General features: G+C 39.5%; 1 protein-coding gene across 1 annotated transcript in view; it reads left to right on the top strand.

The window, feature by feature from the left end:
• GAS2 (growth arrest specific 2) overlaps positions 1–12,703 on the top strand; it is an 80,757-nt gene extending 68,054 nt beyond the window's left edge. Inside the window, exon 6 of the mRNA XM_049639889.1 lies at positions 11,079–12,703. Within this exon, the coding sequence (XP_049495846.1) occupies positions 11,079–11,297 (219 nt within the window). The 3' untranslated portion in view covers positions 11,298–12,703. The remainder of the gene's footprint in view (positions 1–11,078) is intronic.
• Positions 12,704–15,267: the final 2,564 nt, after the last annotated feature.

Below are 15,267 nucleotides of genomic sequence, written 5' to 3'. Positions count from 1 at the left end.
ATATTTTGTCGATATAAAAGATCTAACTGTATTTATTAATACTTTATTTTCCGTTTTTCTACCAATATACTAAAGATCCATTAAAAACAGTAGCAAAGTAATAGTTTTTCCAGTGTCCGCATTACAGACGCTGTTGTTGCCTTTCAGGACCCAGGAGGACACCGGGTTGGGAACCACTGAAGTGTATCACTGTCACGAAAAAGACTGTGCTGTCTTTGGCTGTCTTGGTGCTGTTGGGTTTTGGTATTAGTGTTTCAATGAAAGAATGAGAACTCAGGTTGACTCAGACAGACTTGAACCCGTTTGATCAGTGGAAGGAATGGGTTTTCATTGCCCCTTGGAGCCCAGCTCCCCTTGCCGAAGGTGTTGCGTCTTTGGGGTGGATGAAATCTAATTTCAGTTGGGCACATACCAGCTATGAATCCTTCCTCTAGCCAGCTCTTTCCTTTCCACCACCAGCATTTTTGCCTCGTTGCTTTCATTGTGCTGAGTGTTCCATAAAATATTTATCATAACTTTGCCTTTCCTGTCTGAAATGGTGCTGTAGACTGGTAATTAGATTGCAGCTAAGCCTTCTTAATTCCATTTGGTGCAGATCTGGGAAAATGGAGACCTTACATAACAAGTCGATAAGAACTGACAGGCAGTTGGCAGTAAGTACTCCTACACATATTTCCAAGCAGATGCAAATGGAACATTCTGCCAGTCGATCGTTACATTCATCTGCAAGCTGCTCTTCTCATATTTGCTTCCAGAAAGAAGCTACTGAGTCTCATTTGTCTACAACGAGCCTGGGAAGTGAACTATTCACTTTCCTTCTCCCAGAGGGAAACAACAAAAGCAAGCCAAGAATTTTTTTCTGGCCAGCCCCAATAGCCAGACTCAAGGCCCCGTTCATGTTGGAGGATGGTTTGTCACCATTGTCACTGAGTGGTTTAGCCTTCAAATGAGGGTTTGAGGATTGTATTCTCCTTAATGTATGATTTTGTTACTGAAGACAACAGATCACAAAACTGGGAATCTAAAGACTAGGGCTGTGTTATTGCTGTGTGTCTGTGAGCCACCTACCTAACCTCTCTGAGGTTCCATTTGTGCAATGGGAACAGTAATACTAGCCTGCAGAACAACTGGGCAGGTGTGATAAAATGAAATAACTTAAGAGAAAGTACTTTGCAGACTGTCAGGGGTCTCTCCCATAGAGTTTCCTTTTACAGTGTGGAACCAACAGCCAAGCACTCTGGTGTACCTAATTTCAACATTTTTGTATGGGTGAAACATCAGGTTCAAATGCAAATAAATTCTCCTAACCACATATTAAAACACCTTCTCTTTTCTGGTGCCAGGTACATTTAGAGTTGAGCGATATGATCATCAATGGAGACACCATAACACATATTCTTAGAAAAAAGAAGTGTTGTCCATGGAAATAGTCTAGATAAGAAGCCAGACAGTCATGACCCCTGGCAAAGCCCCTTTAGGGCATATAGTTAAGTGGTAATGTGTATTATCTTTGCGGTCAAAGAGACTCAGGTTCCAATCTAAACTTTGTCAACTCCTAGCTAGGTGACTTTGGGAGATGTACTTAACCTTTCTGGAACTGCCATTTTCTCATCTGTAGGTGTGGATAGTAATGCAAACCACTTAGAGCTGTTGCAGGAATTAACTGAAATGAAGCCTGTAAGAAGCTCACCATCATCATTGCAATAACATTATTATTATTTTAATAATAATTTTAATAACAAAAGCAATGGCAGGCTACTGTTGAATATCATGTGCCAGGCGACGTTGCTACATGCTAACATATATTTATCCAAAAAACTGTATTAGAAACATTCTACAGATGAGCAAGGGAGGCACAGAGAGATTAAATAATATCTTAGAGTTATACAGATAGTTGGTGGTGACCACATCTCTCTGAAGCTTAATCTAAGAAAAAGGCATAAAAGATTATTAGGAAGATAGAAGTGAGAAAACACCTATGAAAAATGTTTTGTAAACAACAAAGTGGTAATTCCAGAAGCTTGTCTATTTGAGGAGTATTTAGCCATTTATAATTTCAAATAGCTAGAGAGGTTGAGATGAATCCCCAACCTTTGACAAAGAAGTCTACTAGGGCATCTGTGGTAAACAGAGCCTCACTCGCCCTATTACCAGGTGACCTTATCACTTACCTTGAAGATGCAGGTAGCAGGCTTTCAACATGGCGGACTAGCGACTGAACACCTGCCACTTTTCTCCTCCATGTGTCCATGTACCTTAGGCAGCCAGCTGAATTCCCAGTGGCCCAATTTTGAGCATATGCCATTTCAGGATAATACCAGTTGATGACAGAGTCTGTTGTCCTATAAATTAATTTAACACTCTTTCTCTGGAGAGCAGATGACTGCGTTCTAAACACAATATTTTCACTCAAGTTATGATGGCTTGTAAAAACACACAGTGAACGGGGCTGACAAGGAGGTATTAGGAAGCATATGATATCCCAGGAGGCTGAACTGATTTGAATTTAGGTGGCTTACTCCTCTAGGCAGTCAGTGTCAGAGATGGTTGTCTCTTAAAGGGATGGCTGTGGTGGAGAAGAGCGGTTAACAGATTGGGCAGAAATAGGAGCCATTGTGGTCAGTTACGTGGGGAAGGGCTTAATGAGAGCTAGAGTTATGCTGAGAGACCCAAGCATTTTAACACTTAAACATGAATAGAGAAAAAGGAGGGGCTGCAATTTGTAGTGAGTAATTTGTTACTATAGTGAGTGATATTTCTAAAACATGCATTCCAAATGTAATGAGAACTTGTGAAGGGCGATAATGAAGACAATGGTATACTTGATTTTGGAGTCATTTGGGAGATTTTCTTCTTCTCTCCTCCATTCCCCTTCTCCTTTCTCTCTCTCCTTCCATTGCTCTGATGCTCAATTCACCCTCCCTCTCTCCTGTATGATTCCTGTTACTTTGGGTCTTTGACCCAAAATGTATCTTTCTCTCAAAGGAATTCTCTAAGCAGTGGTTAAGGTGGATTATCATTCACACCCTGGTGTTTTTCAGACTCTCCCTCATAAAGACCAATCATTTTCATCTTTTCCCTTTTTTCTTTTCTGTAAATAAGTAATGTGTTCTACATATCACACACAATTGTTGTCCGGTGTACAAAGCTGAATAGGATGTGACCTTTTAGAGAGGTCACAGGGAATTAGAGAAATATGGACAAGAAAATAGGCAACAAAATATGACAGGTTCTATGCTTGAAGTTTGTGAAGGAAAATCTCAAGGTCCAAAAGAAGTAATCTAAAGGTTGGAGAGTGCAAAAATATTCCATAAAGGCAGTGATGCCCTGGTGGAGCATTAGTAGGCATTAACATTGCTTATGCATTCATTAAACAAACATTTATTGAGTGCCCATTGTGTTGTTGGCACTGTAGTCAGCCCTCAGGGCATGAATTTAGTAAGGAATAACCTTGCCGGGCACTCAACACATATTTATTGAATGGCCATAGGAAGGGACTCACTTTAATTCACCTGGTGAATGTGGATGTAGAAAGGCATGAAATCTTTAGGGGATTCCAAGGAGTCCAGAAATTTTGCGGGTTATGCAATTTGGAGTGTAGGTATGGGCACAGACAAGTAGGGCCACACAGTAGCTGCATCATTGTGCAATGCACAACCTACACAACGGTATGTGGTCTTTAAGGCGGAATGAGAAAGAAGGTGGGGAAGGAACAGTAGCTGAACCATGAAGTGCTTTGTGTGTCAGGCTAGTTGTTCTCATGGCGGGATGGGGAGGGGCAGAGGTAGGACAGGGGGTATCAGAATTGCTGACAAATGGTTTCTTCAAATTATGTATGCTTCTGCCCACCCTCAAGATGCAGATTCTGCCCTGGTCCCACACACCTGTACACACACACACCTGCATTCACACCACTGCTCTTTCAGAATCTTTGCCACAGACTTCTTGTGCTCATGAGAATGAGTCATATTCTTCAGGTGAGCTGGAGCTAAAAATGGCTGAGAAGCACTACAGACAATGGAGACCCATGCACAGGTTCTTAAGCAAGGCCGTAGCATGATCAGATTTTCCCTTTGGAATGGCCACCCTGGCCCTGAAGTAAAGGCTAGATTGGTGAAGTGTGAGAGAGGATGAGGGCATCCTGCTGGGAAGCTTTCACATCCTCAGGGGCTGATGACCTTGGTATACAGAGAATATGACATATATTCCTCTCCCCCAGTTTTCAAGGTCACAAACACAAGATTCAAATCTGAATGAAAGAGATTTGTCAGTGTTTTGCTGAGAAGGTGGAGACGCCTGAAACTTTTCATAGGAATTATGATTTAGGACAGATGTGAACATTCACGCAGATCTGTGCTGGGGAATTGATGAAATCAAGCTACCAAATATGAATATGAAACATTTACCTTTATTTATTTATTTAAAATTTTTAAATGTGTTTTAACTTTATTTTTGGGACAGAGAGAGACAGAGCATGAGCAGGGGGAAGGCAGAGAGAGAGGGAGACACAGAATCCGAAGCAGGCTCCAGACTCTGAGCTGTCAGCACAGAGCCTGACGCGGGTCTCGAACTCATGGATGGTGAGATCATGACCTAAGCTGAAGTCGGACGCTCAACCGACTGAGCCACCCAGGTGCCCCAGAAGCATTTAACTTTAAATTATGTTTATTAAAAGACATGTCCTGCTCTTGTTTATTTTTGTTTATGATTTATATAATATAGCTATAGATAGCTTGGCCATCTTGACAACAAATGCATCACCAATAAATCCATATTATTTTCTGGCTCTGTTACATGGCCATTTCTTTTTCATTTAGTCAAACGTATGATTTTCTGTGATTTACATAGATATCAGCTGTGCCTTATCCAAAAAACGTGAGTTGATGTATTTCTGTTTCGAAAGACTAGTGTCCGCAGGAAGAAAAACATACTTTTCTTGCTTTAAGCTCCTTAAGACCTATACATGATGTGATTCCAGAATGTCTCTCCAAGCTATAAGATTAGGGAAAAGAAAATCTCCTTTCTGAAATCCTATTACATCATAAGAGCCAGAGCACTGGACCCCTTATACCGCAGTGATCACAGCGTTTGTAGGGAGCGGTTGATTAATCATTTCTACAACTTTAAAATTTTCCATTGTGATCTAACTTAATATGGGAGAATTAATGTGTTTCCTTTCAACCCATTTTTTTCCTTTGAATTAGTGTGTGGATGAACCACAGAACTTTTTGGTTATAATTTTTTTCCCTACAGTGTTAGGAAAGTAAGATTGAAAGGTGGTGCTAGAAAGCAGGCTTTAGGCTGCATATTGTAACCTAACAAAATGTGCATTGCATCCGAAAAAACAAAGCGAGGACTTACCTGACATGTCACGAACCATTGCTGGGTCAATATATTAAGTGATTCACCCACCTTTAAATATAGGATTCATCTTTAGAGTAATAGTTTGGGGAGGAGTATAGCTCTTCAACTGTCAGGCTGTGTACTAGATGGGGAATAAAGAAGTGATTTCTAGTGTGGCCCTGGGGAGCCTCCTGGGTGACCCTCTGTCTGCCTGTGAAATGAGAGCATTGCCAGTGACCTCAGTGTTTCTTTTTATCTTTCTTATTTTAACAAGGCAAATCTGTAGATTACCTGGCACACAGTGGGTGCTCTACTATTATGACTGTGTCATCTAAGGAGAAAAAGTTCCCTTTTGCTGGCATGTAGGAAGAGGCCTCGTTAGAAAACAACACATAATTAAGCATTATGATGGGAAAAGGCATAAAGCAAAATGCCCTTGACACGAATGGAAATGTTTTCTCCCATTACCAAATTATTAAAAACAAAAACAAAAACATACCTTTGAGGCATTCTGGCTCTTTTCTTGGGCAAGGAATGTATGTCACTCATAGACATCAAAAAAGAAAATATTCAGGGCACCTGGGTGGCTCAGTCAGTTAAGGGTCTGACTTCGGCTCAGGTCATGATCTCATTTTGTGAGTTTGAGCCCTGCATTGGGCTCTGTGCTGACAGGTCAGAGCTCGAAGCCTGGAGCTTGCTTTGGATTCTGTGTCTCCCTCTTTCTCTGCCCCTCCCCCACCTTCTCTCTCAAAAATAAACATTAAAAAAAAATAAAAAATAAATAAAAAAATAAAATATTTACAGTATCTGCAACAGTCCAGATCTGCTTAAACTTCATGAAGGCCACTGGGAGAAATGTTGAGACAGATTTTTGTTACTGTTTTGGGGTCTCCCCCCCCCCCCAGCATTGAGAGATGTTGCTAAGTTGTGCTACGTTGGTGATGAATCTTCTTCACCTTCTTCACTTTTGGAAGGATCAAAGGCTCCATGAGGAATGAGGCAGGTTGTAAAAACTAGGAAGAGCGGGAATAGGCCTGATGGGGCAACATTCGGCTTTGCAACATAGTATTGGAGATTTGTAGCAATTCTTTTTCTTTGCTTGAGAAGAAAGGCCACAAACAGCGGCATGGATAACCACTATTAAATACTCAGTTCACTTGTGAGGCTACCAGTCAAGAGGAGTTATCTTTTGGAACGGAGAACACAAAATTGTTCAACATTGTGAAGCATCATAAGTAAAGGAGCTCTGTAACCGAACAGAGAATCAAAGTCTAGTCCTACTTATGCCAACAGATGCCTGGCTATAAGTGTATTCTATCCTATTACCTGCACTTGACACATGTTTATTTCTAAAGTAATTAGGGCCACTACAGTATAATCTTCTGAAATTAAATTTGATGTTTATATAGGGTTTATTAGAACATAGCCCCATAAATCATTTTATGTGAGCATTTGATTTGCTTAAGCTGCTTGTTACTATTTCTGACACTGATAATTCCTTGTTTGTGCTAAATTTCACTTGTAAGTAACTAAGCAGGTATGGAAATCCACATTGAAGAGCTTAACGGAGTCAGTGGGTGTGGCAGAATGGGAAAATGGGTCTTGTCCCAGATTTGTGCTGTGATCTTGCCCAGGTGGTTTAAGAGCAGCACTTCTCAGAGCATCAGTGTTGCCATCTGTAAAATGGAGTAATGCTGAAAATGACGTCATCAGTTAGGCAAAGTTAAGTAGAGCCTGTGGAAGTATATATGAAAGAGTATTAATATCACAATATTGATACTGTTCTGAGCCTACATATGGGAGATTAAAAAAAATGAGAAGCACATCATCACTCTTTTTGGAGAGCTCGCATGTTATTAAAAGAAGCACACAGGTAAATTAGCAATTAAAGTAGACTAAAACAATTGAAATCGTGTCATCTAAACAGCATACAGCAAGGAAGCATTCACTTATCTGGTAAGGTGGATGATTGTTGGAAATTTTTCAGGTGGAGGTGACGTTTGAATTGATGTTTGCGGTCCAGGTAAGTAGGGAGGGCAAGACAGAAAAGACACTCCACATTTAGGGGCAAATATGCAAAAGCATGGAAGAAAGGCTGTGTTGTCTGGGAACATAGAACTAAAATAATTCACGAGTCCCAGAGCTCAGGGAAGGACAGGTGAGGCTGACAGGAGTGGTCTTGGTGAATAATGTATGCAAACAAAGAGAATTGAATATTAGCCTATAGGAGAGAGGGAGCTAGTGAAGGCATTTAGGCAGAAGACAATCAAACAGGCATTTATGGAAGTCCCTTTGGTGGGAATGGCTTTACTAAATGGATCAGACTCCCCCAAGGCTAGAGGCAGTGCGATCCTCTGCACGCAGCAAAGCTTAAAAGTAGGCAGAAGAAAACAGAACCCTGAAAAGAGGCAGAGAAAGTATGAGAGAGGTAACAGGAGGTCCAGTAAAGAGTCTTGTCACAGAGAATAAAGGAGTAGGGAGTTTCCTGGAAGGAATGGTCAATACTATCAGATACCTCAGTATCTGATAAGATCAAGACAGATAAGGATTAAGGACCATCCATTGGATTCAACAATCCCGGAAGCCATGATTCTCTTCACTGTGCAGTCAGTTAAGAGGTGGGGGCAGAAGCAACGTGTAGTGGGTCAGACAGTGACTAGGAAGTTGGAAATGAAGACATCACGTGTAAACTTACCAGAAAGCTCAGAGGTAAGGCAAAGATAGGAGAACAAAGTAGCCTGGGATGGAAGGAGCAGAGTTTTGCTTTGTATGAGAGTGGGAGAGGCTTGGGGATAAGGACCATTATACAATAAGTTGGAGAGAGAGGTGAGTGATGTGATGTCTGATAGGAGCTTCTGCATAGTGGTAACGGGAATGAGGATATATAGGGAGGAGTTGACTTTGGACAGAGGGACTTCTTTCTGTGATGAGGAAAGTGGAGAAAAGGGTAAATATAGGCTGGAGTAAATAAGCTGGTGGAGGTGCTGAGAGAGAAAACCATGTCTGATGACATGCTAGATGCCATCCATAGAATGATGAGGACAGAGATGAGTGGCGCGTTTGATAATATTAGGAGGAACAGGAAATGACGCTGACCAAAACCAAAAAGCAAAAGGATCAATTGACTGCAACTGACCTAATGTCACCCATTCCTGAGATGAAAGGAGTTCTTCCAGAAGGAGCTCAGTGGCTCTGCCCTGATTCTGAAGGAAGATTATACACTTCAACCAAGGCTGGGGTTTTGTAGGGCAAGCACTGGGTGGGGAGGGAGGGAGGAGCTGAGAGTAGTTTGGTTTATAGCAGGTTAATTTGCTTTTAGGTTAAACAGTAGGGGTTTGGTTTATGGAGATGGGGATGGGTGTTTTCTTTCCTTTTTTTTTTTTTTTTTTTTTTCCTTGAGACTTAGCACAAACTAAGGTAAGGCATGGAATTTAAATCTCTATAATCAAGGATGTAAATGCTTATGGCCATGAAATCTTAACCCCATGCCTGAAACTGTTGTTCAGTTTGACCACTGGCCTTCTTGGAGAATTACAGCTTGCTGATTAGTTATTGAAATGATATGAGGGAGGGGGTGGGCAGAAATTTAATCCCTATGTTAGTCACATTCAGTATAACTCTGCTTCATGTTGGATCCACTACGCATGCGTGGATTTATTAAGGAATCTGCGAGAAGGGTTTGTACCTAAATGACCTTATATGCCAGGCGGAAAAACATTTCTTTCACTGTTTCCCAGCGTTAGCTAATTGTTTAAAAACTATACTGACTGGTAGCTCTTTCTGGTTGAAATAGCTCACACAGTCAAGTGAATTTAGGCATTCTGCCAGGCATTCATACCAAGGATGTTTAGAGGAAAACTCTTAAATGTAATTTGTAGGGCTGGGGGGCGGGGTATGCCAGAACTTCAACAATATGCCAAGCTGTTCTCTAGAACAGTGGGAGAAAGGGTCAGAGTACTGTTTTGATGCCCGCCTTTGTAATTTTTGTCCCAGCCACTCCAAGTTTTGGAAGCAGGCAGTAGAGGCACACACAGGAGTTTGTGGGAATGGAACTAGGTCAAATTATAAAAGCCTTGATGGATTTTGCTTTACAAAGAACTGTTGGTGGGACAAGTATTAGACTGGAGTCAGGAAATCCAGATACTAGTCAAAGCAAATCACACCAAAGATCTGGGCCTCAGGATCTTCATCAGAAAAACAAGAACACGGTACCACTGGCAGGACCGGGGAAGGCAAAATGGTTACAGCTGAATCCTGACTCCTTTTGTCTGCTTTATGTTACAGGGATTCCCATTGAGGTTTTAATGAATAGATTCTGATGCTAAAATAGGTTTAAAACTTCTAGCTAGATGTTTCTGAAGGTCCTTTCTATTCTAATTCTATTCTTAATTATAATTCTAATTCTCTAAATGAGAATAACCAGTCGAGTTACATTTAACTTCATTTTCTTATGAGTCTTATGGTTTCTATGGATATCCAGCACATTTTTGTTACTTTCCACAATATTTGAAACTGCTTCATGTCAACCACATGAATCAGGATTTCTTAGCTGGAGTCCATGGATGGATTTCTGGGAGTCTGTGAACCCCCTAAACACACATGCAAAATTTTGTGGATACAGACATCTGAAAAGAGAGTCCAGAATTTCCATCAGATTCTCAACAGGTGAATGAAAGCAGTAAATATATGTCATCTTTCACTTGATGGGAGTCAAACAAACTCCAGATCTCAAACTGACACAGCAAGAGGAATTCAAATAGATTTTACAGGCTCTGCAATGTAAGTGACTCCCCAAATCTCCTCACCCAACTATCAGTCCTTCCCAAGACTACACTGCCAGTATGTATTCTTAACATCACGGGCATGGAACAGAGTCAACAGGATCTCTGATTACGGAGCAACATCTCCCCTTTATCTTACCTTTTCTGATATTTGAAAAAAGCCAAGATAAACGTCTTTGGCTCTTCATGCCAGACGTCTACAGCTCTGACATGTTTTTATTGATAAAAAGAACCATACATTCTTCACTTTTTCAATATGTAGCCTGTTACCTGGAAATCTAGATATGTGACATAGGCCTGAAGGTAAGTTTTTTTTTTTTTTTTTTTTTTTAAAGATGTATTCTAAAGTAATTAGAAAGAATAAGAGTAAAGGAAAATATAAATGTTTGGCCATTCAACAACATCTTGCCTTGAAGGGCTCAGTGACTGGAGAAGACTTCAGTTTTTCTGAGTGCATTTCCTTTCCATTTCGTATTGAGCATTTGTGTGATTATTAACAATTATTTTCAAGAGAGACATTTCCATGGTCTTTTGAGTCCTCGTTCAGAGGGGAATAACTTGGTGGGAAGAATGAAGCACTTATCTGAGACAGTGGGCAGGAAACGGGCAGTGGGCAGAGACAGTGGGGGAAGTGATGAGGCTGTAACGGAACATCAGATGTCAGACAGAAGCCTCTATACACATCCAACCAAACAAGGGATTATACATAAACCCGGATTCCCATAGCAGGGCAAAGCTGGGTCCTGGGGATGTGTACCCATGATCCACTTGCATGGGAAAAACAAAGCTTCTTTCATATACTGTATGCTAACTCAGGCACTGTGCACCAAGTAGGAAAACAATGGGGCATAAAAAAACAAGACAGAAAACAGTAACAGTGCTAAAAATGAAAGTTGGTTTAAGATACTGTAAGAATTCTCAGAATTTAATCCTTTTGCTCTTCTTTCATTTCAGATGCTGCACAACAAACATGTCATGGTCCGTGTGGGAGGAGGATGGGAAACTTTTGCAGGGTATTTGTTGAAACACGACCCCTGCCGGATGCTGCAGATCTCCCGTGTGGATGGCAAAACATCCCCCATCCAGAGCAAATCTCCAACTCTTAAGGACATGAATCCAGATAATTACCTGGTCGTCTCTGCCAATTATAAGGCTAAGAAGGAGATTAAGTAAAACTAGTTGGTCACTACAAGGGGACTCTCCTAATGGCCTGTACCCATTTCTCCAGTGTAGTTAGTTTAGTTCACATGCTCTGACAATTACTTTGGAAAAAGGCGTAACAGCCAGAAAAATGCCATTATTATTGAAAAATGTTCAAAGAGTAGCACTATTTATTTTGATGCTTCTGTAGAACATGACCAATTAAAAGAAATTCTAGGCTCAGATTTAAACTAGAAAAATTGTAGGCAAATTATTATTTCTTGATATGTGAACACAGGATTTAGTACACAGTACTAGAAGTACAATTCTAGCTAGAGATAAAAACTATTAGAAGAAAATATTTAGGATTTATAGATAAGTCAACAGAAAGTGCCTGCTTTATGTCTACAAAGTAAAAGCACCCCAGACATTTTTATAATTGCAGGATTTTTAAGCTAATTTTTAAAAAGTGACAATTAGTGTGATAACGTGCTACTAAAAATATTCAACAGCACTACAAATAAGTACAGAGTGTTCATAACCGTAACACTTTACTAGAAAGGCCACTTCAGAAAAGTTTACATTCACTTGGAAGATTGCCTTAAAGTTTATTCCTTATCTATGACCAAATATCTGGGGTACTTTTGGAAGTTTTCAGTACACCCCTTAGAGAATTGCTTATGAAGTGTTTCACACATTCCTAAGCACATGGCTGTGTTGAGACCGACTTAGTGTATTTCACACACATAAGCTGACATACGTTTATATTTTGACAGAATAAATTGTACAGTCCAACGTTCATTGACTTCATGTTATTTTAAAGCATTTTCTTATGAAAATATACCTTTAGTTAATCCTACTTTGCTATGCTGTCTAGTAAAGTAAATTCACTGTAGCTGATGTTACAGACATATGTATACCCTTGTATACCTAGGACAGGGCTGTTGTGTACCCATAAACAGCAAACTATTGTCCTCACTGATTCAAGAATTAAAAAGATAAATTTAAAAAAATTATGTCTCTATATTAGTGCTTCATTCTGAAATAAAAATAATCTTCAAATGGCAACTTTCCCTCAGAGTTCTAGAAAGAGTCGCATTAGGGTTACCTAGTGCTTCTTCACTTTTGAGTGTTAGCATTGTTTGCTCCCCTTAGCAGAAAAACAAAATATTATCATAGGTAATCCCTTAACTGCCGCCTTGAGTTTAATAAGTATAGGCAGAGTTAATGTCATTCCCTCATTCTTCTACGATAAAAAAATCCACCTCTCCTGCTCCAGAAAGTCAGGAAATATCTCAATTTGTCACATGACTGATTTAGTCAAAGTACACACAACCTGTTCATTGTGAAGTTTAGTGGTACTAGAAATGGGGTTGTAATTATGCTGGGAAAAAACAATTAAAATTAAAGTTTTATCAGAGATAAAATCACCTTGGAACAGTAGTAATTGTAATATCTTTTAAAATACAGACATTGAGTGATTTGACTTTTATGTTACTAAACTCACGTTAGCACTGAATTTCTCTATATAGTAATTGGCAATAGTATTTTCCTCAAAACTTTCTCCTGTGCTTAATTTCTTCCCACAAACGTATCTATGTCCTTAAAAATTAAAATTAATTTCATTTAGTTAAAATATGTATAGGCAAACAAAAATCATATTAATCCCTTCATCTATTTTATTGGATGTTCTAGCTAATGTACTAAATTACCAGAAGCGTAGTGGCTTAAACAACACAAATTTATTATGTTATTGTTCTATGGGCCAGAACTTTGAGATGGTCTCACTGGGCTAACATAAAGATGTCAGCAGGGCTGTGCTTCTTCTGAGGAGTCTAGGAGAGAATTCGTTTCCCTGCTTTTTCCACGTTCTAGAGGCTGATTTCCTTTGCTCATGTTCTCTTTCCTCTATCTTCAAAGCCAACAATAGAGTATCTCAACGAGACTTCTTTCTTTACATCTCTCTGACCACAGGTAGAAAGATTTTCTGCTTTTAAGAACCCACGCGAGGGGCGCTGGGTTGGCTCAGTTGGTTAAGCGTTTGGCCAAAGTCGTTTGGCTCAGGTCATGATCTCAGGGTTCATGAGTTCAAGCCCCACTTTGGGCTCTGTGCTGACAGCTCAGAGCCTGGAGCCTGCTTCAGATTCTGTGTGTCCCTCTCCCTGCCCCTCCCTTGCTTGCTCTCTCTCAAAAACAAACATTAAAAAACATAATTAAAAAAAATAATAATCCATGTGATCAGAATGGGTCCACCTAGATAACGTAATGCAATCTCTCCATTTTAAGGTCTGCAAAATACCTTTTGCCATGTAACGTAACTTATTTCCAGGGTCCAGTGATTAGTATGTGAACATATTTGGGGTAGGGTGGCATCATTCTTTCTGCTTATACAACATCTATGATGATCTTTTAGGTGTTGCTAAGAACGTGGTCACAATTGACCTTGAGGTCTAGCTGCTAGCTGAAGGGAATTCAACAAGGATATGGAAAAACGAGACTACATTCAGAAGGAAATGACCAAATGTAGATTGCTCTTACTCATTGACTCTTTAGTGAAAATTACTATGTTCTTTTTCCTAAATTGTTTTCACTATTATAAATCTTGTATTTCCATGTAAATTTTAGGATCATTTTGTCAATTTCTCTGAAAAAAGTTTGCTGGGATTTTGCACTGAATTTATTGATCAATTTCAGAATGCAATTTTGACAATACTGAGTCTTCTAAACCATGGTCCCAATGGTTTAGGTCCCAAACATTTAGGGTTTTGTTTTTTTTTTTTTAACTTCTCAACTATGTCTTGTAGCTTTTAGTTCAGATCTTTTACTTCTTTTATTTTTTTCCGAAGTATTTTATTCTATGTGATGATGCTGTAATTGAATTTTCTTAATTTTCAGATTACTTATTACTTGCCTGTAGAAATAGCATTGACATTTTCATATATGGATTTGGTATTCTGCAGCCTTGCTAAACTCATTAGTTCTACAAATTTGTGTGTAGATACCTAAGAATTATCTACACGAGACACTTGGTATTTTTTTAACCTACTTTAAGTATGTCTGTTACTAATAACCTATCTGAGAAATGTAGGATAAGAAAAGGGCACCCTAGGAATTAGGTAGAATAGGAAGTTTAGGATAACTCCTTGACTTCTGACTGATGTGAGAAAAACCGATTTCAGAGAAATAGCCTAGAAAGAGTTTGTATGCAAAACTACTTAGTTCCATTTGAGGTTAAGTTTGAAGTACTTGCAAAAGTTGGCTCAAACCTGTGACTAGAGGACATTGATTTGAAACCCAAACCAAGTATGGTGCTATAAAAATAGGCAATGCATGGAGACTGGGTGAATCATGACATCAGCTCAGGTCATGATCTCACGGTTCATGAATTCGAGCCCTGAAGCAGGTTCCGTGCGGACAGTGTGGAACCTGCTTGGGATTCTCTCTCTCCCTATCTCTCTCTGTACCTCTCCAACTCGTGCATGTCTCCCCTGGACCCCACCTCAAAATAAATAAACTTGAAAAAATAGGCAATGCAATCTGGGCTACAATAAAAGTATCATATTCAGGTCAGACCATAATAGTCATATTTAGAGGTAATATTTGCAAGATGAAACATATCTGGAAGAATAGAAAAACAAAAAGCCATGTCATATGAGAAATTTTAACTGAGTTTTCGAAACAAACTTCTCTGAATCAAACCAAAACTTGTTCAAAGTCTATGAAATACACAGATGCCTTCCTAGTGGTTTTTGAGAATATCAAAGAAAATGGCTATGGTGTCACAGTTGAATCAGCTTAAAGCACATGTAGTAGGGGAATTTGAGATGCTTGTTTGAAAGTGTTAAAAACAAAACAAAATAAACACACACACCTTAAATGTCAACGCAGATAGGTGGGCCTATCTACCTACCTCTCTCTTACTAACCTATTTATGCAGATATTATTCAAACCTAAAACTGACAAGTTACTTTTTCTTCTAAGGGTGTACTATAATTCCTACTGA

The sequence above is a fragment of the Panthera uncia genome, chromosome D1 (genome assembly GCF_023721935.1).
Source record: "Panthera uncia isolate 11264 chromosome D1, Puncia_PCG_1.0, whole genome shotgun sequence".
NCBI lineage: Eukaryota > Metazoa > Chordata > Mammalia > Carnivora > Felidae > Panthera > Panthera uncia.
Note: the sequence above shows the minus strand (reverse complement) of the source record. Positions and strands in the feature narration are given on the sequence as shown.